Source organism: Tupaia chinensis, unplaced genomic scaffold (genome assembly GCF_000334495.1).
Source record: "Tupaia chinensis unplaced genomic scaffold, TupChi_1.0 Scaffold000185_1, whole genome shotgun sequence".
NCBI lineage: Eukaryota > Metazoa > Chordata > Mammalia > Scandentia > Tupaiidae > Tupaia > Tupaia belangeri.
The window spans coordinates 4,161,054-4,187,260 of record NW_006159660.1 but is presented as its reverse complement, the minus strand read 5'-3'; the positions used below and the strand labels follow the sequence as shown (position 1 = coordinate 4,187,260).

At 39.3% G+C, this 26,207-nt stretch overlaps 1 protein-coding gene across 1 annotated transcript; it reads right to left on the bottom strand.

The window, feature by feature from the left end:
- Positions 1-1,997: 1,997 nt before the first annotated feature.
- On the bottom strand, positions 1,998-26,184 carry LRRC58 (leucine rich repeat containing 58; the record flags this gene model as incomplete). The annotated part of the gene is given in 4 exon segments (XM_014587142.2): positions 1,998-4,694; positions 7,495-7,772; positions 8,379-8,507; positions 25,983-26,184. Coding segments are annotated over 4 exon segments (818 nt in total), but the record flags the coding sequence as incomplete, so codon positions are not given.
- Positions 26,185-26,207: the final 23 nt, after the last annotated feature.

Sequence of the window (26,207 nt, the reverse complement as noted above, 5' to 3'; positions counted from 1 at the left end):
TGATACAGTTCCTCGGTCTTTGGGTCTGGAGTGAAGGATTTAAGGTACAGTCTTTCCAAAAACAATGAAGACACTGCTACCTCTAAAAAGATAATGAATGTAATAAAATACATGACTCTACTCTATGAAATTCATTAATAATATATAGGGTACAACTGCTTAAGACAGACTGTGAAGGTCAAGACCTTCTTTTCTACACAGAGCTATGTTGTATTAGAAGCCATTAGCTATTAGCTATCTATTAGAAGCCATGTTGCCTAAACCTATGTATTAATAATAGCCTTTACTGTTGTTAAATGACAATCACAACTTAAAAGCTAGTTTAAACTAAATGAGAATATTTGTACCAATATAATAAAATCTCCACTTCTGGATAAGAAAGGAAATGATTTAAGTAAAACTTAGGTATTTCTAAATAAATGCAGCCTAATTTATTTATATACATAGACCGTAACCGTCGAAGTTTCATCTACAGTAGGTCTTATGAAGATTCAAGAAAAAGTCAACTTTTTATATAAATACCTACTGCTATAATGCTTTAAAAGATCAAATTTGCTTGTACTATTTGCTTAATTTCTTCTTTTCTACACGGTGGGAAGGAAAACATTAACCAAGAAGGCTGCCTGCTATACCACAAATTCCAGGTTAATGAGGTATTACTTTCTTCCTCTGGGAAGGGCAAGGTTGGCTGAAAAAAAAAAAATCCTATTTATTTCTAGAACTTTATTATGAAGAAATGCAGACAAACTCCCAATAGTAGACACTGAATAAATGTTAGCTTCCTGATGGTAGTCAGAAGGCCACTTAATAACTTAATTTCAAAATGTTTCGCTATTACTTTTAAGGGCTTTTTTTGGCTCAGGGATATCCTGGCTTATCTGGTGACTGCTTTCCCTGCCTTCTGTTGCTTTTAAAGATTTCTTTCATTTAACACTCCAGCAATCAGCCTTTGCCTTCTTTTGTTTAAACCAGGTATCTACAGCGTTTGGTAGAATTGGTCTGTAGTAATACACCGCACTACTGTGCACTGCCTTTTCTTTACATCAACACAAACACTTCTCAAATTTGAGGTACCGTTTATAGTGCAAGCCTTTACTTTCAAATATGGTAACTTATGGTTGTAAATATCAACAATTTCAGAACACCTGTATGTGTTTAGAAGTAAAACAGGAACAGCCAGCCCAGCTGCAGTGACCCAAGTGGGAGGGTGCTCTTTCCCTTCCATGCTTTCTGTCTCACAATCACACAAACAAAAACATAAACAATTACCTCTGGATTTACCTCCACTACTCAAATATAGCGAATACTGAGAACCCAGACTAGCTCATGCTTACCCAGCTAATCCCTGGGCCATATAATCAACATACTGTATTAGCTACACTTCCTATTTCCTAAAATCCTAGGACTATCACACCAATGCAGTCTGGTGATGCTAAGAGAACCGAATTCTAGGAATAAAGCCTACTAAGAATGTACAATGTGCTCATTTCAATTTCAGATATTAGCACTGACTGAAGAATTCCATTCTAAACATATTAATGTTTTTGCTTAGTTTTATCTACAGAAATTTTGATCACAAAAACTGTACAAGTGTACCGATATCAAAAACTTATCCCATTATGAAAAGTAAGACTGCCGATTCTGTAAATCTTTTTTTAAAAAAAAAGCGAACTAAAGATTATTAACTGTAGTTACGCATAAACACCTAACTTAGCAACTAAAGAGAGAGACATCAATTTAAATACATAGTCAATGCTATGACTTGGGAACTGATCTACTCATTTCTAGATAATCGAGTCCCTTGTATCTCACCTAATGGCTAATTTCTATAATCAATGGTCCTAAAAAAAAAAAAAGGAAAGGTAGAGAAAACGGGGAAATCTTAGAAATTATTACTAGCAGCTTTTGTAAAAGATAAAGTCAAACATAAAAATTTATGAAGCTAATAGCTAAAATACAGATTTCATGAAAAGTTACCAAAGTCAACCACACTGATGGCAGAATTTTCTACTAAATATAAGAACCATAACAAACATTTTGTTGAAAGAATACTATGGTATACATCTACTTGTATGGTAAAGGATAGAAACTGTTTGGCTGGACTTAATTTACATCTGATTAGGCAGTGTATCTTCTATCTACGAGTCAGAAAGATATGTAAGATTAAGTACTATGTTTACAAAAAACCATCTATTTCACAAAGTCTCTTATTCAAGCTGTATCTTAGGTTAAGCTAGTAATCAACTGGCAAGTATGCACAGGCATTTAAGCCAGAAAAATTTGGTCCTATCAGATACATCATTTTCTATGAAAATATTTTATGTTTCTTAACTAAGTCACTTACTTACAAAGTAAGTAGGTTGTCACTTAGGCATTGCCTGAAACATTTTTATCTTTCATAATTTTGTAGTATACAGCTTGCTGTGGCTGCAGCAAAGACTTCATTACTTACACTCTATGGTATAATCACCCAGTATTACTTTGCTAAGGAATAAAAACATTAGATTACTTCTACAGAGAGAACATTTCTGAATCAAAAGACAAAGAATCTAATTACATTTTAATAAGGTAAAGGTAGAGGGAGTCACTCTATAGCAGCGTTTCCCTACTGCAGTTCATGAAACTCTCATGATGTTTCATGAATTAACATACAAACAAATAAACCCTGAATAGTTAATATATTCTCTATAATAAAAAATATATATGAAAAAAACTAACACATGTATGTATCATTTTTATACAAACAACCTGCTTTTAAGACACGGTGTAACAAGGCCTGGCTATTGTAGTGCAAACGATAGGTGCTGCTGCATGATGGCTGGGGTGGCATGGGAGGCCCAGGTTCAGTTCCCAGCCTAACCTAAACAGGCCAGGCAAGGGGGCACATGACTGTGGCCTTAGCTGACTGGGATGCTGGGGCAGGAATGATCATGACATGGAGCGACAGTGTCAAAAATAATCCAACTTCTTTCCCACAATAGTCTATTCCCCGGCCTCATTAAAAATAAGAAATGGTGCCTAACTATGAATGCCAGAAGCTAAAAGAGAGATAGACTGTTCTACACATATCTGACCTGTACGTTACAGTACATTTAACATCAAACATGTTATTATATTATACTGGCTATCTAATGATTACTGGTAAGCACTGTGTATTTTACAATATCACTCATAGTTGTATTATTCCATTTCTATTGCATATTAAACAGTTTAAAATTTTGGCAATTTCTATTGACAATTAATTTGCAAAACTTTTTTGCTTATACTTAAAGGATTGAACATATGTCCTTTTTCTATTTTGTCAATACATTATTTTCAAAAAGTATTCCAGGGTTAGACTAGTTTTGTAAAATGTCCTATTGTGTATAAACACAATGACTCTTGCCTTCCTGATTTTATTTGGCTTGTTTTCTACTTGTATAAGTTTTTCTTTTAAAATATAAAGTTACAGTTCAGTACATGACACAGGCAAAGGAATCATACCTAATTGTTAAAAATTTTAAATTTTTTCTCCCCTTTCATTTAATGCAAGATATAAAGAAGTTTCCTAGCTTACATTTCTCCTAAATTTTTCTGTCAAAAACTATTATTCCATTGTATAATGAACAGACTGATTAAGACTGTAACCTTCCATTAGGTGTAAAAGGCATTTGCTTACAAGGAATTACTGCATGTTTAAACAACAAAACAAACCAACAAACAAAAACAAAGCTCTGGCGGCCATGAGCTCACATATCAGATATTAAGCTGCTTATCTAGTTGTATTAGAACACATTTTAAAGTGTTCTGCATAGTATGTCAGGCTATAGGTTGCTATATGGCATTATTTCTTGAATCAATTTCTATACCCTCGGTAGGAGTAAGGCACTGGTAACAGTCATTGCTGGATCACGTAAGGTGAGTAACAATCACATATAGGATATAGCAGTAGAACTGAAGAGTTTCAACATCCAATTACAAGTTATATCCCTTCCTTCACCAGTTAGTTGGTCAGAAAGGTTGAGGGCTTATGTGACCACCTGTGAGCATATGTGATAGCGCTGTAATGAAGACACATGGGCACTCGAAGAGGGGAAGGCTGATGCTGCTTACTGTACGGTGTTCAGCAAAACCTGAGGACAACTCTGATAATAATTACAGCTTTGACGATTTCTTGTTTTCTTTACCTCAGCTGCCATGAGTCACACTGCTCATCACAGTGCCTATCACAGCCCTGCACTTCAGAATGTGCTGTTCTGTTGGGTGATTCATGCAAAACTTGAGTGAAAATTGCAAACCATCAGCCAAATGCAAAACTGCCATTCAGGGTAAATTATATTCAAAGAATCCAAACATGGAACTGGATTCATTCCTGAATCATTTACATTATCCCTGACTTTCATGGACACTCAAGATGAAGATAACAATTTCTAGTGAACCGTGAACTCTGTTTTCTTCCCTAACCACCTTGCTCAGTTTTCAGTATTTCAGAACTCTGCTCTCTGTTCAGCCAAGAAGCACTTTTTGCATTCGGTGTGCCGCAACACCAGCTTCATCTTCCGAATCCGATTCGCTCTGGGATGTGGAGCTGTGAGGGGCGGAGCTGCACGGCGAAGAGCACTCTGGAGAACACAAGTAGTGCATCAGTGGGAGGCGGTACTTTCCACAGAAGTCCACGAACTTGATCTGTCTGACACAGCAGTCAAAGTAGACTCCTAGGGAGGCGAGGAAATATCAAGCAATTAGGGCAAAACAAAGAGCCAACTTTTCAACCCTTTTCCAAGTGTTCTGGAGAAATGTCATACATAGTCTTCTCTTCTGTGAAATCTTACGCAGAAGTAGTAGTTGCTTCTATAGCTGTGTACAGAAATATTGGAAGGACTTAGGGGTGGCAATCTGGCTGCAAAGAGAAGGCCAGGAAATGTATCTTAAAGGGACTTGGCACAGAAAGAACATTGTTTACTTAGCTTTTCCTTCTCTGGGCGACTTGGGGGATGGTGGCTGACAGAGATATGGGATACCTGAAGTGCCCTTTCTCCAATTCCTCCCACCCGTTCCTGTACTACACCCTTGTTAGGAGATGAAAACACAATGAAACTCCTTTAATAATGATCTTAAAGAATCAGTTATGCTATACAAGATTTGCAGAAAGGAGATGGGTTTTGGTACCCCTGTTCTTACAGATGGGAAGGCAACACTCTAAGACACAGAACGCCACAGTGTATTTTCATTGGGCTCTAAGCCTACAGGCTTCAAAGCCGTTTCACCGGTGATCTCACTTGACTCTCCCACAATTACATGCCGTCAGGTAGACTGAAGCTAGTATTTGGGTCTTCTGATTTCTAATTTAATGCTTTTGAACTATGGCTCTTCAGCTAAGTAAAAATATAGTTAGAGCTGAGAAGAAAGCAGAGGTTGCTATGCCTCTGGTTTCTAATTAATTTATAAAAAAAAGAGACTATACATATCTCTAACATGCAAAGATTGCCACAACGGCTATAGGGTAAGTGGAACACCTAGAATTTTCGGTCCTATAACCTCTTTGAAAGGAAGCACAATCTATGAGTATGTGACTACTGAAAGTCTCCTATGAGACCAGCTATGTGTTTACACGTGGAGGGCCAAAATAAGAAGAGCGGACCAAGCAAACAAGAAACAATAATTTCTATTTATTTTTTTCCTGATATCTCTAACAAACCTTGTACTTTTCTGATCTTGTAGTAAGTATAACTCATAGTTTAAAACAAGAAATCTATAACATATTACTTTGAACAATTTAGGAAAGTAGATAAATAAACCGTTAAATCTCCTGACTGAACATCTGAGCCAAATGATCACTCATCCAACATTCTGCTCCATATTGTCCTGTCGCCACTGTACTCTCTCCAGGTGAAAAGTATCCTATCCTTAATTTAACTCATACTTCAAGAATCAATCCTAGGACCAGCAGGTGGAGGAATGGTTACATTGCTGGACTTCCACATGGCTGACTACAGTTTGAGTGCTGGACCTGGTGGCTTCACACTCATGCTGGGAGCATGTGCACATGTGCCTGCTTAAGATCCTAAGAGAATGGAAGAGAGGGGATTGTGGCATGGCCATCCCCTGTAGGGGGTGGTGGTGGGGGGGGTGGTGGTGAGGGCGGTGATTTCTCACTTTTTGTCTCTGCCTCTCTGTCTCTCCGGCAAGTGCATACATCCTATAGCAAAAATCTCTTTAAAAAAAAAAAAAAAGAAAAGAAAAAGAATCAAATCTTATTTTTTCCTTATGGTCTTCCTAAGAAGATTCCCTGGAAAAATCATTAGGAGTGCAAGAAATATTTTGGGACTATGTAAGTATATATAGTTATATATACTCTTTCTCCTTTGATTTCCAGTAACATTTTAAATTATTTGGACTATTTGCCCTATTTTAACTTATATTATATCATTTGTTTAATGATTTAAGCATTTCCAAATGTTCTAGGCTCAAGAAATTCTGAAACATGAATTTAAAAGAACGTCAAGTTCTAGGGTATATATACTGAAACTGGCACAAATGTAGCCTATTCTTACACATCTTTAATCATATAAAGGCATCTGATACAGAATGGTTAATCTAAGAAAAATGTCTTTTCAGGGTCAGTGGGTGATGTGGTGGTTAAAACACTGAAATCCCACATAGCTACCACAGTTTGAGTCCCAGACCTGGCAGCTTGAAAATCACTCTGGGCACATGTCACACACATGCACGCCCAAAATCACAGGAGAAGGGATTGTGGTGTGGCCACCCTCCTGGGGAGTGATTACTCTTTCCTTCTCACTGTCTCTCTCTCTCTTCCAAATGTGCACAAGCCCTATGGCAAAACAAACAAACAAACAAAAAACCCTAAAAAAGTTTCAAAGTCTTTTCTGTTTTTCTAGAGAAACATTTTTGCTATAGGGCACATGTGCTTGCTGGAGAGACAGAGAAAGACAGACACAGAAAGCAAGAAATCACCAGGGGGGTGGGGGAGGATGGTCACGCCACAATCCCTTCTCTACTTCCCTCTCAGGATTTTGGGCATGTGCGTAATGTGTGCATATACACACACATCGTGAATTTTACGTCACCGAGTCCAGGACTCAAACCATATTCAACTATGTGGGAGTACAGTGACGTAACCACTACACCATCTGCTAGTACCAGAAAAAGTCTTTTCCATTCATAGTGTCCAAACATTATAGAAACTTTGTAAACAATTAGGATCATGTATGTTTCCTTTTTGTTTTCTCTCATTTTACCATCTTACTTTATTACCTATGACCATTCCAAGATAAGACAAGACTTGGGTCTTTTCTTTTGTACACATCTTAAAAGACTCTGAAAAGAACGCAAAGAAAAATGCAGATGGAGAAGAGTCTTAGTTTTTGGAATAAGGGTAAAAGGATGAGGGAAATAGAGATGAACTGCCTTTCTCAGAAAGAGACTTAGACACAGGTCATCGAATTTAAAAAATGGAAATCAGTGGGAAACATAAAGGTGGAATTAACTTACCTCCACACTTTGGGTTTGGGCAGTTGCTGGCTAAACCCAAGTATTTAAGAAGATTCTCAGGAAGATCATAAGGAGTGTAGGAAATATTTTTGATCTTAATGGTCCGTGCAGCTAATTCCAGGAGAGTTGGGGGGTCATATGTTAAGTCTCTAACAAAACGCACAACCAGTGGATTTCCTCGTAAACTCAACTCTTCCAAATGGATAAGGTTGAGGATCTCGCGAGGCAGGTATGTCAGCAAGTTATTATGAAGACTGAGAGAACGAAGTGAATGCAACCTAGAACGAATGTAGTGCAAAAGTCAACAGTAGTAAAACAATATAACTTTCAAAAAAGGTGTGCGTGTGTGTGTGTAATTTATTTCTCCATAAAAATGAACAATTAATATTAAGGTCAACGGAAGTAAAATAAAAAGGTTTTGAAATTATCAAATCAGAATGCACACTTGTATATGCTATAAAGGACTCTGTCCCTATAACATTACAGAGCTTAAAATACTTAAGAGTGTTCTGCATGCTTTATCATTCATACACTTAAAAAAGATTCCAGATGCAATAATAAAAATTCTTCACATTATAAACCCTCATTAGTATAGAAGTGCTTTGTATCAAACATAAAATCACTAAAAAATCCCATAAAATCTAGAGAAATTCATGCTCTAATTCTTGATTACAGAAAACAGGCTGAAAAAAAATATGCTGAGGGATAAACCAGAGTGTCTAAAAGTAAAATTAAAAATAAACAACCCAGTTCATAGCCAACCTCATGACTGTCATTATGTATCACATATTGAGAATATCTAAGTCTTTTCTACACATAAAACACTGGAATGACTACAAGAAAATAATTCCTGAGTACAGATATCTGTGTATAAATAAACTCACTGTGAAAGTTGAGGAGGCACACTTTGGATTTTGTTGTCACATAATACCAAGTAATTCAGAGAAGGTAGATTTGCTAATTCTGGTGGGATTTCTTTGATGAAGTTTCCTCCAAGATATAAACACTCTAAACTGGAAAATAAATTAATGAAAGTCAGAAAATATGTGCCTTTATTTCTATTACAAAAAAACACTTTTCATCTATTCATTCAGGCAAATGTTTACTTAGGATTTGCTATGTGTTATTCAATTTCTACAAAAATAATGCAATCTTCAGAAAGCTTATACTACAGCTAAGTATAAGGCACTCCAATGTTAGACAAACACAAATGAGCATTACATCATTAAAACACCAAAACAAAATGAACATTCCATAAGTGATAAAGAAGTTGAAAAAATAAAGAAAGGAAGCCATCACAGTTCTGATTGAAAAAGGCTCCATAAAAGTGTTTTTACTTCAGCTGGGCTATGAATATAGGTCATTTGGATGGGAGAAAAGGGAACACAGAGGGCTTCTAAGGAACAACTTTCTTTTTATTTATTTACTGTTTTTTAAGAGACTTTTGCTATAGGGCATGTGAGCTCGGCAAAAAATCACCCCCTCGAGGGGAAGGCCACACAGCAATCCCATCTCCTTCATTCTCCTCTTAGGATTTTGGGCACGCACGCTCACGCACCTCTTAGGATTCTGGGCACGCACGCTCACGCACCTGGCCTAAGTTTCAAGCCACTGGGTCCAGGACTCAAACCATGGTTGGTCATGTGGGAGTCTAGTGACGTAACTACTATGCCATCGGTCAGTCCCAAGGAATAGCCTTGTAACCAAAGAATAGAATGTACTGTGAAGAATCCAGAGATAAGGCTGGTGAGAGGTCAAATTACAGAAACCTTTCATTTCTTGCAGGTATGCTTGGATGTGATTCACTAGTAGGTCACAGGAAAACCACTAGCCTGTTTTTTTGGAGAGGTTTTTGCTATAGGGCGTGTGCGCTCGCAAGACAGACAGACAGAGAGAGACAGAGAGACAGAAAGCGAGAAATCACCCCCCGGGGGGATGGCCACGCCGCACATGCGCCCGGAGAGAGTTTTAAGCCACCGGGTCCGGGACTCGAATCGCGATCGACTACGTGGGAGTCCAGTGACATAGCCATTATGCTAACTGCTGGTCCCTAACCTATTTTTTGAAAATGGTGAAAAATCATGTCTGAAGTCTCTACATTTCTTCTTTGCACTTATTATAGCAAATATATTCTTCAAAATTGTCTGAACAAGTTACATAAACTGACCACTGCCCATGAAATTAAAGTTTCAGATAATTATTCTCTTTTCTGACAAGTTAACATTTTAGATATATTGCACCAAAATATAACATTACCCTGTAGGGATGACTGTACAAAGGCTCTCTCCAAAAGTGTCTGCAGAAGGTGGCAGAATCAGTCTTATATATAAAATAAATAAATGAATAAAATGTATATGCACACATACACACCGATCTTTTCCGTTACTATCTTCCTGTTAAATCTGCTAACTCAGTAGAACTACCATCCCTTCGAAACACATAGGAGTAAAACAGCCTCCTAAACTGTTACCCAAATTCCATGTTAAAAACTCCCAAACCCCAGTTGCAGCTTCTTTTTTTTTTGTGTGAGAAGGTTTTGCTATAGGGTGCATGCGCTTACCAGAAAGACAGAGACAGAGAGACAGAAAGTGAGAAATCACTCCCCAGGGGGATGGCCATGTGGCAATCCTTTCTCCTCTATTCTCCTCTCGGCACGCACATGTGCCCAGTGTGAGTTTAAGTCACCAGGTCCAGGACTCCAGCTGTGGTTGACTACATGTGAGTCCAGTGACATAGCCATTACGCCAACTGCTAGCCCCGCCAGTTGGAGCTTCTTATGCATAGAGATTATTTTAAAGCTAGGAACCCCAGGTCCTATCAGATGCACTAAACCAGAGTTCCAGAAGAGGGAGGGACCCAGGAAGTGAAATGTTTTACAGTGCCAGGTATAATCTTAACAGAGTCAAGTGGCCCTGCAGAGCTACAGGTGTTCATGGATCCACATGTGCCATTTAAGAACACTCAACCAATAACCTTGTTAACACTTAGTATCATCTACTTTATTATTTATTTATTTTTAAACTACTTTGTGGTATAAAAAAATGATACCATGCTATTATTTTCGTCTGTAGATCTGTAGTTCCCTAGCTATTGGTGAAGTCTGGTGTTTTTCTTTTTGGGCCATTTGCTTCTATGTGGAGAACAGCCTGTTCATATCATTTACTCATTTTTCTCATGGGCTATAACTTTCTCATTTATTTGCTAGGAATTTTGTTGGTGTTAAACATTCTGCATAACTATGTTTCTCTCTGGCCTAGAGCATGGTCCATTTTTTTTTTTCATAATTTATGTGTACATAAAGAATGTATAGCTATCTAGTTAAAGCTGGTTTAACTAAGTAATTCCAATTTTTTATAATTTTTTTTAATCATTTTGGCTTTCCACTCCGGTGGCTGGTATCCTACCATAACATGGTTTTCCTTCTTTCCTTCACAGTCTATCAATTCCTTTTTTTACTGCCAGAGGGCACATGTACTCATGAGAGAAAGTACTACCCCCCAGTAGGTGTGCTGACGCTACAACCCTTTTTCCTCCTTCTCTCCATCTCACCAGGATTTTGGACACACAAGCGGACATGCCTGGTGTTCTTTCAAGCTCTTAGCGCTTAGATTCAAACCCCAGTTGGCCACATGAGATCCAGGTTCCTATGCACAGCACTTAACCACTATGCTATGGAGCCAGCTCCAGAGTTCCCTCAATTTGTTCTTTCCTCTTAATACATACAGACTACACCATAGATATATTCAAGTTCTAAATGACTGCTAAAACTTCTTGTTGAAATGGTCCATAATTCAAACGAAGTGTTTCTCTTTGTTACTTTAGGTCCATTTTGCCTTGAAATCTATTTCCTCTGATTATCAATACTGCCCATCAATGTTATTTTTGTTAGTATTTATTTCATTCCATCCTAGTTCTACCACTTACCAGTACTAAAACTCTGGACAGTTACTTAATCTTGCTGTGTCCAGTTTCTTCCTCTTTAAAATGTAGTAGTATTATACATCATACAAAATGCCTAGTCAACAAATATAAACTAAAAACTACCATGTGCAAGGCACAATTCTAGGAAACACAGTATAAGAAAGACCAAGTTCTAAACCTAAAGTCCACATGCTATTGAGACAATAAATTGACAAATGTGTCTATTATGCCAGATATGCTGTAAATAAAAAGAGGAGGTGGCAGCACAGTGTTAATTAACACACTGCTCAAGAGAAGCTGGACCCTTACAGAACACTGGGTCTGGTTTCTTAGTCAACCTGCGCATGCTGGCATGTGCGCCCATGATCCTGGCTAACAGGGTGATGGGGTGGGGAGGGAATAGATCATGGCAGGAGACCCTGTTTAGAGCTCTTGCCCCTACTTTCTCTTTGTCTCTCACGTTCATAAAAATAGTAAATAAATGTTTAAAAAAAAACGGAAGAAGAAAGGAAGCAATCAGCGAGGGAGGTATACCACTCTAGATAAAGTAGATCAGAAAAGGTTTCTTTCAGGAGGTAACATTTGAACCAAGATCTGAATGAAACAATAGTGAACACAAACCCCCGAGATGGAAAAGTACTTGTTGTACAGCGGTGCAGCCTGTGGGGGTAGATTAGTGACTGAGAGGGAAACATGATAGTTAGAGATCAGAGAGGCAGCTTGGAAAGGCCAGCTCACAGTCGGCATTTGCGCCTTTGTAAAGATTCTGAAATGAGGGAACCAACAGTTAGTGTAATGGTTATGTCGCCGGACTCCCACGTAGTCGACCGCGGTTCGCGTCTTGGACCCGGTGGCTTAAAACTCACGCCGGGCACGTGTGCATGCATGCCCAAGATCCTGAGAGGAGAATGAAGGCAAAGGGATTGCAGCATGACCATCCTCCCTGGGGGGTGATTTCTCGCCTTCTGTCTCTATGTCTCTCTCTGTCTGTCTGGTGAGCGCACGCGCCCTATAGCAAAAACCTCTCTCAAAAAAAAAAAAAAAAAAGATTCTGAAATGAATTCCAGGTATGCTGGTTTTTGAATGAAGGGTTAGTCAATGTACCCTGACTTAGAAGGATCACTTTGGCTACTGTGTGGCAGACAGCTAGAGAAGTGGGGGCAGAGGGCAATATGGACAGGGCAAGAAGCAGGCAGAGCAGAATGGAGACTAATGCAGTAGTTCAGGTGAGAAACGACAGATCTGCCAGGCGCATCTTTACTGCCCATATGCCTTTGTGTTTATTTATTTTTTTTTAAATTTGGGATTTTAACTATTTTTTTTAAAAAAAGCTTGTTCATTTCTTTCTTGAGACAGAGAAAAAGAAAACAGAGAGATAGAGACAGTACCCACAACAGGGTCTTGATGCTGAGATTCACCCCCATCCAGCACTGAACCATGGGCATACACGTGCCTGGCATGGGTGAGCCTCTAAGAATGTCATGTTTTACTGTTGTACCATCATCTGTCCTCCTAAATTTATTCACTAATTTCCTGAGAGAGAAGAAGACAGAGAAGGAGGGAGGGAGACAGAGTTGCATGCTTCATGGGTTCTCCCACCACAATCCCCTCTCCCCCAGTCTTTCAGTAAGCTAGGATCACAGCCACGTGCATGCCGAGCATGTATGTACAAATCAACCTGAGAACCAAACCTCAGTCTTGCATTCCTACTGCACGTTTGTGCAAGACCATGTCTACGAACCACAGCCTGGCCTATCCCTTTACTTTTAACTTATCAGTGTATTTTAATTGTAAGTGTAGCTCATGTAAACAGAGTGCAATTTGACTGTTAGTATGTTAGGACTTGCGATTTTTATTATTACGAGACACCTAAATACCTCTTTTCTCTTCAGTTTTGCCTTCTATTGTGCTCAAGTTTCCTTTTGTTCCATTCCCCTTCCACTATTTTAAACTATAAGCGCTATTTCTATTTTGCTAGTAGTTACTTCAATTTCCTTTGCATTCTCTCTAAATCCTAAAGACACACCCATGCTCTGTTCTGGGCCCTTTTCTTCATATCATCTCACAGAATTAGTTCTACCATTATTTTCTACCAATTTATTACCTGGCTATAAAATGTATTAATTTCCAATCAATAATCATTAAAAATTATAACTATGTTCTACTGATTTGTTTGTCATTGTCCATAGAGGCTATTTCTTTTAAAGCTAACTTTTCTGGAGAGTTTTTTTTTTCTTTTTTCTTTTTGCTATAGGGCACGTGCGCTCACCAGACAGAGAGATAGAAAGTGAGAAATCACCCCCCCGGGGGGATGGCCACGCCGCAATCCATTCTCCACCATTCTCCTCTCGGGATCTTGGGCACACACGAACATGCGCCCGGCATGAGTTTAAGCCACCGGGTCCGGGACTCAAACCACGGTCAACTACGGGGGAGTCCAGCGACACAGTCATTACACTAACTGCTGGTCCCATAAAGTTAACATTTTTTAATTTTTTTGGAGAGGTTTTTGCTATAGGGCGCGTGTGCTCACCAGACAGACAGAAAGAGACAGAGAGACAGAAAGCGAGAAATCATCCCCCAGGGGGGATGGCCACGCCACAATTGCTTCTCCTCCAGTCTTCTCTCTGGATCTTGGGCACGCATGCACACGCGCCTCGCGTGAGTTTTAAGCCACCGGGTCCGGGACGCAAACCGCGGTCGGCTACATGGGAGTCCAGCGACATAGCCATTTCGCTAACTGCTGGTCCCAAAGCTAACTTTTCTTAGAGTATATTCTTTAGATGTTCTTTCAGCAAGGATGTGTAGTTCATCTTTAAGTCCTTTATCTGTGCTTTTATTTTTTCCTTTCACTCTTGAATAATAATTTAGCTGGGCAAAATTTTTAGGTCAACGGTTACTTTTCCTTAGCATGAGGGACATACTGCTCCATTAACTTATTACAGCCAATGCTACTGTCTTTCCTCCATAAATAATTAGTCAAGATATTTACAGTGCTCTTTCTTCTTTAAAAAAAAAAAAAAAAAAGAGAGAGAGAGAGAGGGAGAGAGATTTTTTTGCTATACGGTGCGAGCCCTTGCTGGAGAGAGAGGCAGGCAGAGAGACAGAATGCGAGAAATCACCCCCCCACCCCCGGGGGAATGGCCATGCCGCAATCCCTTCTCCATTCTACTCTTGGGGATTTTGGGCTCACATGCAAGCATGTCTGGCGTTTTAAGCCACTGGGTCTAAGACTTGAACCACGGTCGACTACGTGGGAGTCCAGGGACGTAACCATTATGCCATCTGCTGGTCCAAAGAGTGCTCTTTCCTTAACTGTGGGAAATTTTGGCTCTATTTCTATTTCTTTTTTTTTTTTTTAATTTTTATGCTACAGGGTAGGTGTGTGCATATGAACAAGATGGGGTGGGGAGAGAAAGCACCTTCCAGTGAGGCCTGGTTGCACTGAAATTCTTTTTCCTCTAATTCTTCATCCTGTCAGGTTCCTGGGCACACACATGCCTGTTTTGATTTTTTCTTCCAAGCCACTGGGGCTGGGATTCAATCCCTGACTAGCCGTGTAGGATCTGGCTTCCTCTACACAGAGCTTAACTGCAGTACTATGGGACCAGAATCCCTATAACTTTACACATTGTCTTTCATTCTCTCTATTCTCTTTATAGAACAGCTCTTAGCACTTTGAACTTCAAGATCTATATGCCACATTTTAACTTTTTTTTTTTTGTACTTTTATTTTTGTAAGAGAATGCCTCAGTAAAATCTTTCAGCTTATGGTTTCACTCTTTAGTTGATTTCAGCCTACCAACCAGCCCATTTAGTGAAATCCTAATTATACCTTCCATTTCTAGGAATTCTGATTAAGAGTTTTCATAATTAGCGGTTTCAAAACTTCCAATTTTTGGCTTCATTGATGAAGTTCCTTACTTCACCTCTCTGAAGTTAGTAAATATATTTATTTTAAAGTCATTTACAAATGTATTATAGGAATTTTTTCAGGTATAATTTCTTCCATTTGTTAAATTTCATCATCTCAGCTTTCCTTGATGTATGATCATCAAACTGTCAACGTGAATCTTAAGTTTTGTCTCTTTTTAGAAAAATAGATTAAGGACACATTTTTTTTCCTTTCTAGTTCTAGTTGTAAAACTTTTCAAGATAATATTTCTACTTTGAGACTTATAATGGTTAGAAAAAGTAGGTAGACAACTTTAATTTTGATACGTTATTACCTTTTAAAGATTACTTTGTAGCAAAAATTAGTTGTCTAATTACAAGACTAAGTTCTCATAATATAACTGCTTAAGCATTTGTGAGAAAAGGTTCCTAGATGGGTGTTTTGAGTCTACCGAGTACAGAATAAGTTAATATCCAGTTATTCAGATATCCTTATTTTTCAATGATGAGAGCTATTTGAAAAGAGCAGAGTATTTGGGGTGTAAATACACAAACTACCTTGGAAAAGGGACTGGTTAACGAGAAGACTATTGGGAGGAAATTTGGATGTCCTTTTAAAAGATCTAACAGGTAAATAAGAACTTGCAATATAGTCTAGCAGTAGAGAAAAGAACAGAAAGTGAATAAAGGAAAAAGTCTGAGGTGAGTGTAATATTATCCTATTTGCTTATGTCAGTGTTAAAGATTGACTTGTGTCCTCCCAAAATTTATAGTGAAGCCCCACTCTTTAATGTGAAGGTACAAGGAGATCTGACACTTGGGAGATGATTAGGATTGTTATGAGGGTGGAGCCCTCATGAATGGGATTAGTATTTTCATGAGTCTTGAGGCAACCTGGTTTCTCTCTCTGCCACAGGAGGACTCAGCAAAAGGACTGCAGTTTATGAACCAGGAAGAGAGACCTCAATAGACAATGAATCTGTTGGCACCTTGTTCTTGGAACTGCAGGCCTCCAGAACTGTACTATGGGACCAGAATCCCTATAACTTTACACATTGTCTTTCATTCTCTCTATTCTCTTTATAGAACAGCTCTTAGCACTTTGAACTTCAAGATCTATATGCCACATTTTAACTTTTTTTTTTTTGTACTTTTATTTTTGTAAGAGAATGCCTCAGTAAAATCTTTCAGCTTATGGTTTCACTCTTTAGTTGATTTCAGCCTACCAACCAGCCCATTTAGTGAAATCCTAATTATACCTTCCATTTCTAGGAATTCTGATTAAGAGTTTTCATAATTAGCGGTTTCAAAACTTCCAATTTTTGGCTTCATTGATGAAGTTCCTTACTTCACCTCTCTGAAGTTAGTAAATATATTTATTTTAAAGTCATTTACAAATGTATTATAGGAATTTTTTCAGGTATAATTTCTTCCATTTGTTAAATTTCATCATCTCAGCTTTCCTTGATGTATGATCATCAAACTGTCAACGTGAATCTTAAGTTTTGTCTCTTTTTAGAAAAATAGATTAAGGACACATTTTTTTTCCTTTCTAGTTCTAGTTGTAAAACTTTTCAAGATAATATTTCTACTTTGAGACTTATAATGGTTAGAAAAAGTAGGTAGACAACTTTAATTTTGATACGTTATTACCTTTTAAAGATTACTTTGTAGCAAAAATTAGTTGTCTAATTACAAGACTAAGTTCTCATAATATAACTGCTTAAGCATTTGTGAGAAAAGGTTCCTAGATGGGTGTTTTGAGTCTACCGAGTACAGAATAAGTTAATATCCAGTTATTCAGATATCCTTATTTTTCAATGATGAGAGCTATTTGAAAAGAGCAGAGTATTTGGGGTGTAAATACACAAACTACCTTGGAAAAGGGACTGGTTAACGAGAAGACTATTGGGAGGAAATTTGGATGTCCTTTTAAAAGATCTAACAGGTAAATAAGAACTTGCAATATAGTCTAGCAGTAGAGAAAAGAACAGAAAGTGAATAAAGGAAAAAGTCTGAGGTGAGTGTAATATTATCCTATTTGCTTATGTCAGTGTTAAAGATTGACTTGTGTCCTCCCAAAATTTATAGTGAAGCCCCACTCTTTAATGTGAAGGTACAAGGAGATCTGACACTTGGGAGATGATTAGGATTGTTATGAGGGTGGAGCCCTCATGAATGGGATTAGTATTTTCATGAGTCTTGAGGCAACCTGGTTTCTCTCTCTGCCACAGGAGGACTCAGCAAAAGGACTGCAGTTTATGAACCAGGAAGAGAGACCTCAATAGACAATGAATCTGTTGGCACCTTGTTCTTGGAACTGCAGGCCTCCAGAACTGTGAGAAATAAATTTCTACTGTTTGTAAGTCATCCAGTCTATACCATTTTATTACAGCAGCCTAAACATATTATGATAGCTAGGAACCAAGAGAAATTCGTCCCTTGTGGCCAGTTATTAGTCAATGTCTTCTCTTAATCCTTTGGGAGTAATCAGAGTAGGTATATAGGCAGAAAAGATGCCAAATATTAGCACAGATGATCCTCAATGTACAGAAGAGTTGCATCTTGGGAAACCTATCATAAATTGAAAATATGGGGACCAGGTGATGGCACGCTTGACCTATGTGGGAAAGTTCCTAGGTTCACATCCTGGGACCTCCCTAAGGATGTTGGGCATTCATGTGCTCATGATCAGGGCTGACTGAGACTGGGGTGGAATGTGGCATGAGAACCCTGCTGGGGTGCCTATATCTCTCCCTATGTTTCTCTCTCTGTCATGACAGAAATAAACCTTAAAAGAGGCTAAATTAACTTTAAAATGCATGTAATGTACTTATTAAACATGATAGCTTAGCCTATTCCATCTTAAATGTGCTTAGAAAACTTACATGAGCCCATCCTATATGAAGTCTATTTTATAATAAAGGGTTGATTATCTATGTAATTTATTGATACCTCTACTGAAAGTGAAAAACAGAATCGCTGTATGGGTACTTGACGTATAGTTCCTAGTGAGTATGTACCACTTTCTCAAAACTGTAAAGTCACAAAGTCATAAGTTAAATCACCATAAGTCTGAGAAAGTCTATAGTTACTGTGACTTGGGCAGAAAAAACATTAAATTTTTCAATTATAACTAAGTCCATGATTTTGAAATCATGCAATTCTCTTTTGCAAGGGATTCATATGACTAATTAAATTACACAACCAGCATATTACATTTATGCTTTTCAGGCTTATTTCTCATTTTCACACTCAAATGACTTCCAGAGTTCTAGGGACTTGAAATCTTACAAGGATCTGTGAGAATTACATTTCTTTCTCTTTCTTTTTTCTTTTTTTTTTTTGTGCTCATTGGAGAGACAGAGACAAAAAGCAAGAATTCTCCTCATCCCCCAGCTGCCCCCCCCCGGGGGGGGTATGGACACACTGTAATCCCTTCTCATCCATTCTCCTCTTGAGATTTTGGGCACGCACACACACACATGTCTGGTCTGAGTTTTAAGTCACTGGGTCCAAGACCTGAACCACGGTCGACTACATGGGAGTCCAGCGACATAACCATTATGCCATCTGCTGGTCCCAGGAATTGAATTTCTAAAACACATTCTACTGTTTTCAAACATACTTTTCTTTTTTTTTTCCTTTTTTTTTGGAGAGGTTTTTGCTATAGGGCGCGTGCGCTTGCCAGACAGACAGAGAGAGACATAGGGACAGAAAGCGAGAAATCACCCCCCAGAGGGGATGGTCACGCCGCAATCCCTTCTCCTCCATTCTCCTCTCAGGATCTTGGGCACGCATGCACACGCGCCCGGCATGAGTTTTAAGCCACCAAGTCCGGGACGCGAACCGCGGTCGACTACGTGGGAGTCCAGCGACATAGCCATTACGCTAACTGCTGGTTCCCTCAAACATACTTTTCTTGAAGAAGGAAGAAAACTATTATTGAATTTAAAGCAAAACTGCAGTGTTTACAAGTTCTTGTGTTTCTCAACATTGCACCTTTCAACTCTTATTAATCAGGGTGGTAACAATTTTATCCTTCTGATGTTTGACAAGAATAGAACAAAGGAAAAATGAATGAATGTAATAAATTCTGCCTTATATTCCTGTTTAGTGTTAACAGACCAACCTTAAATTAGTTTCTTGAAAAATACATCAGTTTTCAATCCTTAGGGATACTGAAGTGGGTGTCTTTTCTCTATCAAGGTTCAATGATCCATGGAAAAAATACACTAATGTTCCCTTAGTGCCCATCAACATTAACCACAGAATAGTAGAAAATGCTTTTTCCTTCTCCACCTCCAAAAAATAACATTAAATGTTAAAAAAATATACATTTGTCCTATACTACACAGTTGGTTCAAAGGAAATGGAATTAAAGTGGGCCAGGGATGTACAATGAGACAGAAAACAAACTAAGAAAAAGATGAGACACCATACATTTGTGAATAAATAAAGTCGTTTTCTTGAGGAAGCATCCCCATATTAAATCATTTTCAAATACTACCTTTACTACAGGATTTTAAAGTACATTATATGTTCAAGGCATCATCTATTGGTACTTGTTCCAAACTAATCAAGAAAAGAAAGAAGAGAAAAGATGCTGAGATCCAGAGACAAACTCAATATAAAGACTGAATGGGATGGGACCAGCAGTTAGTGTAATGGCTGTCGCTGGACTCCCATGTAGCCGACCGCAGTTCGAGTCCCGGACTTGCTGGCTTAAAACTCACGCTGGGCACATGTGCGTGCATGCCCAAGATCCTGAGAGGAGAATGGAGGAGAAGGGACTGCGGCGTGGCCATCCCCCTTGGGGGTGATTTCTCACTTTCTCTCTTTCTGTCTCTGTCTTTCCAGTGAGTGCACTTGATACCTATAGCAAAAACCTCTCCAAAAAAAAAAAAAAAAAAAAAGATTGAATGAAGAAAATAATGTTCATTAAAATTTTATATTATCACCTGGTTGAGTCACCTATCACTTTCCTAAGGTGTCCACCTCTTGTATCCAAGCTTCACAACCTTGTATTCCAAGGTTATGTTTTAAAATTTGCCGGATGATGCATATGCTTGCCAGAGAGGGACAGAGAGTGAGTGAGTGAGAGCAAGAAAGTACCCCCGTGGGGATGATCATGCCACAGTCCCTTTCCCTGGGATTTCTGGACATGTGTGTACACATGCCTGGTATGTCTGTCAGGCTGCCAGATCTAGGACTTGAACCACACAGTTGGCCATGTGGAATCTAGCTGCCTTAACCACCATACCCTATCTTCATCTTTATTTTTGTATTTTTTTTTTAAGGTTTCTGCCATAGGGTGCATGTGTTAGCCAGAGAAACAGAAAGAAATAAGAGGAGGGAAAGTGAGAAATCACCCCCAGAGGGGATAGTCACACATCAAACCCTTCACCATTCTCCTCCTAGAATTTTGGGCATGTATGCTCGCACACCTGGCATGAGTTCCAAGATACCGGATGTGGAACTCGAATGGCAGTTGGCCACATGGGACCACAGCACCTTAACCTCCATGCCACTTGCCCGCCCCCATCTTCATCTTTTAACATCACATCAGAGAGGTCACAAACAGAAAAAAAGGCATTACTTACGGAGAAAAGATTGTGGAGAAGAGTACCAGTGCAACTCATCTGTGCTCAAACCTACTCTCCAACTATCTAGCCTCCTAGATGTAAAGCAATCCTGAAGCTGTTGCTTATTTAAATACAGGCACTCCTCACTTAACTACCAAGTTCCATTCCAAGGCTAAGTTGGCTGACTGGTTAAGCAAATTGGTCAATAAGTGAGGATCTTAAAGGTGGATGTCTTGTGATGTGTAGTGGTACCTTAGGATATGTATTTTTCAATAGATAACACACAGTAACACTAGAACATTAATTCTATCCGCCCAAAAAGCATACATAGATAAGTGCCAGAAAGTGACAAGACACACAACACAATATAAATCCAGCATAATCAGTTACTTATTCTCAATATCATTATGGGTGCACAATAAAATACAAATTTATAAATGAAATACATAGTCTTGCATGAGATGTAGTCTTATGTGATTGTGAATATTTCCTGTAATGAATACTAACCGACTGTGGGAACATGACAAAACTGAAAAAGCAGATCCCAAGACTCACAATCTGAGAAAAGGGATTCCTCCTGCTGGAGAACTGGTCCTTTGTCTAAGCTATTAGACAAGTAGGTTAGGTGAGGAGTGGCTGTTAAGGGCTATCATCCATTGAATGATAAATTATTCAGCTCTTCCTCAATTCAAGTCTCAGCCAACTGAGCAGAATAAAAGGTAAGAGTTCAGAAGATACAGGTCAAAATACAAATTATACCTACTTATTCTGCATTATAAAACAAAAACAAGTTTGCATATGTACTACTCAGTTATACTTATTTCAAGGAAAAAACTTCACATTTTCTTGGAAATTATATCTATAACCTATGGTTCATACTAATAGCCTAATTCACTCCAAAGGAATTGGGTTAATCATAAATAAGATTTTCATTACCTACTTGTTCAGAAAATTTTGTACAAGACAAGTTTGGGCTGTACATTGAGAGACATATCCCATGTGTCTGACAACTGTATGAAGCCCAGCCCTGGCAGTTGAAACCACACTGGGCATGTGTGCATACCCAGGACCCTGACAGGATGGAGAAATAGAGGTAAAAGGACTGTCGTATGATCAGCCCACAGTCAGGGGTGCTTTCTCGCTTTCTCTCTTTCTCTTTCTCTCTCTCTCTCTCTCTGGTGAGTGTACTTGCCTTGCAGCAATTTAGAATTTTTTTATTTTTTTGCCACTAGGGAAAGGATCAGCATGGAAAAGAAAAAAGACTCCTTAAGTCTGGAGAGGTCAACTGACACCAATTAAGCCAAGAGTGTTTGTTGGAGCTGGCAAGTGGTGTGGTGGCTAAGGCATGGAATTGCCACATGGCCGCCCACAGTTTGGCTTCCGGACCTGGCAGCTTGCTTTTTCACTTTCCCTTTCTCTCTCTCTCTGGTCAAATTAAATAATAATAATAAACAAAATGAAATAAATAATTCTTTAAAAAAACAGTTGTTATTCTTTCCTGGCATAATGAAGAGAGAATACACATGAATGCTGTATATTCTGCACTAGTTTTTAAATTGCTCTTAAAGAGGGCAGATGCTTAATGTACAATAACATTAGTACCGGCTTTAAAAGCAGCAGGACATAGTGCACATCAAGGTTATCAAGAAGGTCTAGAGAATCCAGATATATTCCAAGAAAAGTGGTATTTCTGGATGGATGTCTTAGGATTTAAGTGACTAAACCTTCACCTCTGCAGTTTTAAAGTTTCAACACATTATTTTAATAGTGAGTAGTCAGCAGCTTTGAGGGCTGAACCATGTAATTCTCTCAGTCATTATGTGTCCTGAAGCAACTCAATGATAAGAAACTTTTCTTCAACTGTAGAGTATTAATCGGGACACTGCTAGGACGGGCTCTTCTCTTCCTCTAAGGGTATAATTCTACATGACCCTTTTAGTCTACACTCAGTCTGAGTTTCTATTTGAAGCATGACTTAGACCTTTATTAATTCTGATAAGTAAAGTACAATAGAGCACACAACTGAAAAATGAAAACGCCAGTGTAAAAGATTACATATATTACCAAAGCCAAAGGCATTAAATAATATGATGGCACAATTATTAGCCCAGAAAATCAGATTAACCAGGTGAATGATTCTGACCAATCCTCCTAATTACATTGAGTCAGAACATAAGTCCAAAGATTCAGGTTCTAGCCCTACTCTACTACCTTGGAAAATTCATGTGTTTGAAGTCAATGACCCTAGAGATCAAATTCAGTTCCACCCACTTACTAGCTAGTATGGTTAGATGTGTCCTCTGCAAATTCATGTGCTGAAAATTAGTTGTACTGTCAAGGTATTAAGAGGGTAGAAATTTAATCCAAATATGGGATTAAGAGATGGAGACTTTGGGAGGGGCCCCAAAGACTAATCCAGGTGGGTTTTTTTTTTGAGAGGTTTTTGCTATAGGGCGCATGCGCTTGCCAGACAGACAGAGAGAAACAGAGAGACAGAAAGCGAGAAATCACCCCCCAGGGGGGATGGCCACGCCACAATCCCTTCTCCTCCATTCTCCTCTCGGGATCTTGGGCACGCACGCACAAGTGCCCAGCGTGAGTTTAAGCCACCGGGTCCGGAACTCGAACCGCAGTCGACTACATGGGAGTCCAGTGACACAGCCATTACGCTAACTGCTGGTCCCAATCCAGGTGGGTTTATAAGAGGAAATTAGACAAAAAGGCACAGACAAGAGCATGAACACAGACATACATGCTCTTGCCATCTCCCCATGTGATGCTCTATACTCCCTTAGGGCTTTACAGAGTCCATACCAGCAAGAACTTCAGCAGATATGACCCCTTGACCTTGCCCCCCCAACTGTGAGCTGAATAAGCCTTTATTCCTTTAAATTACTCACTCCATGTATTCAGTTATTAGACTACAGAGAACATACTAAAACAATGGCTTTATGATCTTGTGACTTAATTTCACCAAGCCTGTTTCTTCTTCTGAAAAGGGAGAGTTCACTACCTCATAGAATCATTATGAGAAAAAAAAATTAGAGTAACTATGACTAGGCATATAGCATTGTTTAAGTATTCAATAAAGGGGATTTTTGCCTACCTTTCCCCCCCTATATAATGGAAATAACACTTGCCCTCAATTCCTCTTAGTACATTTAAATGAGAAAGTTGGAATTAAGAAACATTACATTTAGGAGAAACCAGGCCTGCGATATTTTTTTTTTAATTTGCCAGAGAGCGCATGAACTTGCCAAAGGAGGAGAGTGATAAGGAAAGAGAAACCATCCCCATGGGGAATGGTCATGCCACAATCTCCTATCCTCTATTTCTCCCTCCTTTCAAGATTTTGGGCATTTACGCACACGCATGCATGTTTTTCAATCCGCCATGCCTGAACTCAACCACTTAATGGTAACTCAAGGCCAGCAGGTGGTGTGGTAGTTGAGGTGCTGGACTCCCACATGGCTGACTACAGTTCGAGTTCCAGAACTGGTGGCTTGCTTTCTCACTTTCCCTCTTTCTCTCTCTGGTGAGCACATGTGCCATATAGCAAATTAAGTAATAATAATAATAATAAAATTAAATAATTATTTTAAAAAATAAAAGGTAATTAAAAAAATAATGGCCACTTCTCTGTTACTCAAGGAGTTCCTCTCCTCGCCTCTGAGCTTTCACATGCACTATTCCTGCTACCTGGACTGACACCAGGTTAATTCTTATTCTTCCTTTGAAAGCTAATTCAAATATCACTCGCACAAAACCCACAATAAGTCAGGGCCCTCTGTTACTTTACCTCTAGACACGCTGTACATGTTCATAAAATGTACAATCATAATTAAATAATAAGTTTACAGTTAGTTGTCTAATGTTCCCCTCTGCTAGTATGAGGGCAGGAACATGTTCACTATGCTGTCCCCAATACCTAGACAGTGCGTAGCCCTGATAGGTACTCAGGAGAGATCTGCTGAGTAAGTGCAGGAACATCTTGTCCAAATGCCTCATTTCACAGGTCAGGAACGTTTCGTTAGGATATGTTAAAAGTCTTGCCCAAGGCTGGGAAAAGAGTTCTTATTCCCTGGCCAAAGTTCTTTTCAGCACATTTAACTCTGCAGTCCCTTCCAGGGCTAACATTCTGTTATTTCTGAGAATTCAATAAAGGATGTGAAAATATTTTACAGGTAAATGGTATTTCTTCGTACTTGGGGCAATAAATTTGATTTGTTCTTGCTCTATATCTAACTCTCCTACAGGATACCTCCAGGACATTTTTATTATCCTACTTCTCTGCTTCCCCCTTCCATTAAATTCAACATACATTTACTTAATAATCTAGACGGTGTGGCAGATAATTCCTATAGACAAAGAATTATATTCAATCAAGTTAATGCAACTGCAGGATTAAATAAGATATGAAGTAAGTACAATCTGGGCGATAATGAACTGTGTAGGGAGCAGTAAGAAAGAAATCACAAAAATGATCCTTGAGAAAAGTACTGAAGGACATATAGGAGTTTGGGAGAAGGAAACATTCCAGGCAAGGAGACCATCACCCAACAGAGGCACTGCATCCATTCAGCGCATACTTAGTGAGTCATACAGATGCCAGGACCTGACAAGCTACTCTCCCTACATGCTGGGAAGTGCACGGCTCACCTAACTCCACAAAGGGCATGGTTGGCACTGCTACAGAGAAGATTTGCTGGAAATGCAGTAGGGTCAGGTGGAGCACTTGTGCTGAAAGATATGCGTTCTCATCTGTAGGCAAAAGCACCAAAGACTTCTGAGCACGGGATTGACCTCAGATTTACCCATTTGAGTGCCTGTTCATTTAGGATCACTCCTCAGACCCAAGAAAGAGAAAAAAACTGACTTGAAAATCTGCCTAGGCCCAACACGATACACCAAACGCTGTCATACACGCAATCTTACTAGAGCTTGCCATTTCACTGAGGTGACCAGACAGTACTCAGCACCAAGGCTTTGTTAAAGAGAGAGTCTGGAAGAAGGCAGTTAGGTAGTAGACGCGAGGGGCTTCCAGACATCGCCCCAGGCCTCCCTGCCCTCCGGCACAGACCCACTCACCTTTGCAAGTTCTCGATTTCGGCCGGGATGCTCTGCAGCTGGTTGCCGCCCAGGCTGAGGGTCTGCAGCGCGCGCAGCTCCAGCAGCGAGGCGGGCACATCCTGGAAGCAGTTGCCGCTGAGGTTGAGCACCTGGAGGCTGCGACACAGCGGCGACTGGGCCAGGCCCTTGGGCAGCGCGCCGGGCCCGCCGAGCCGGTTGTGCTTGGACAGCACGGTGCGCAGG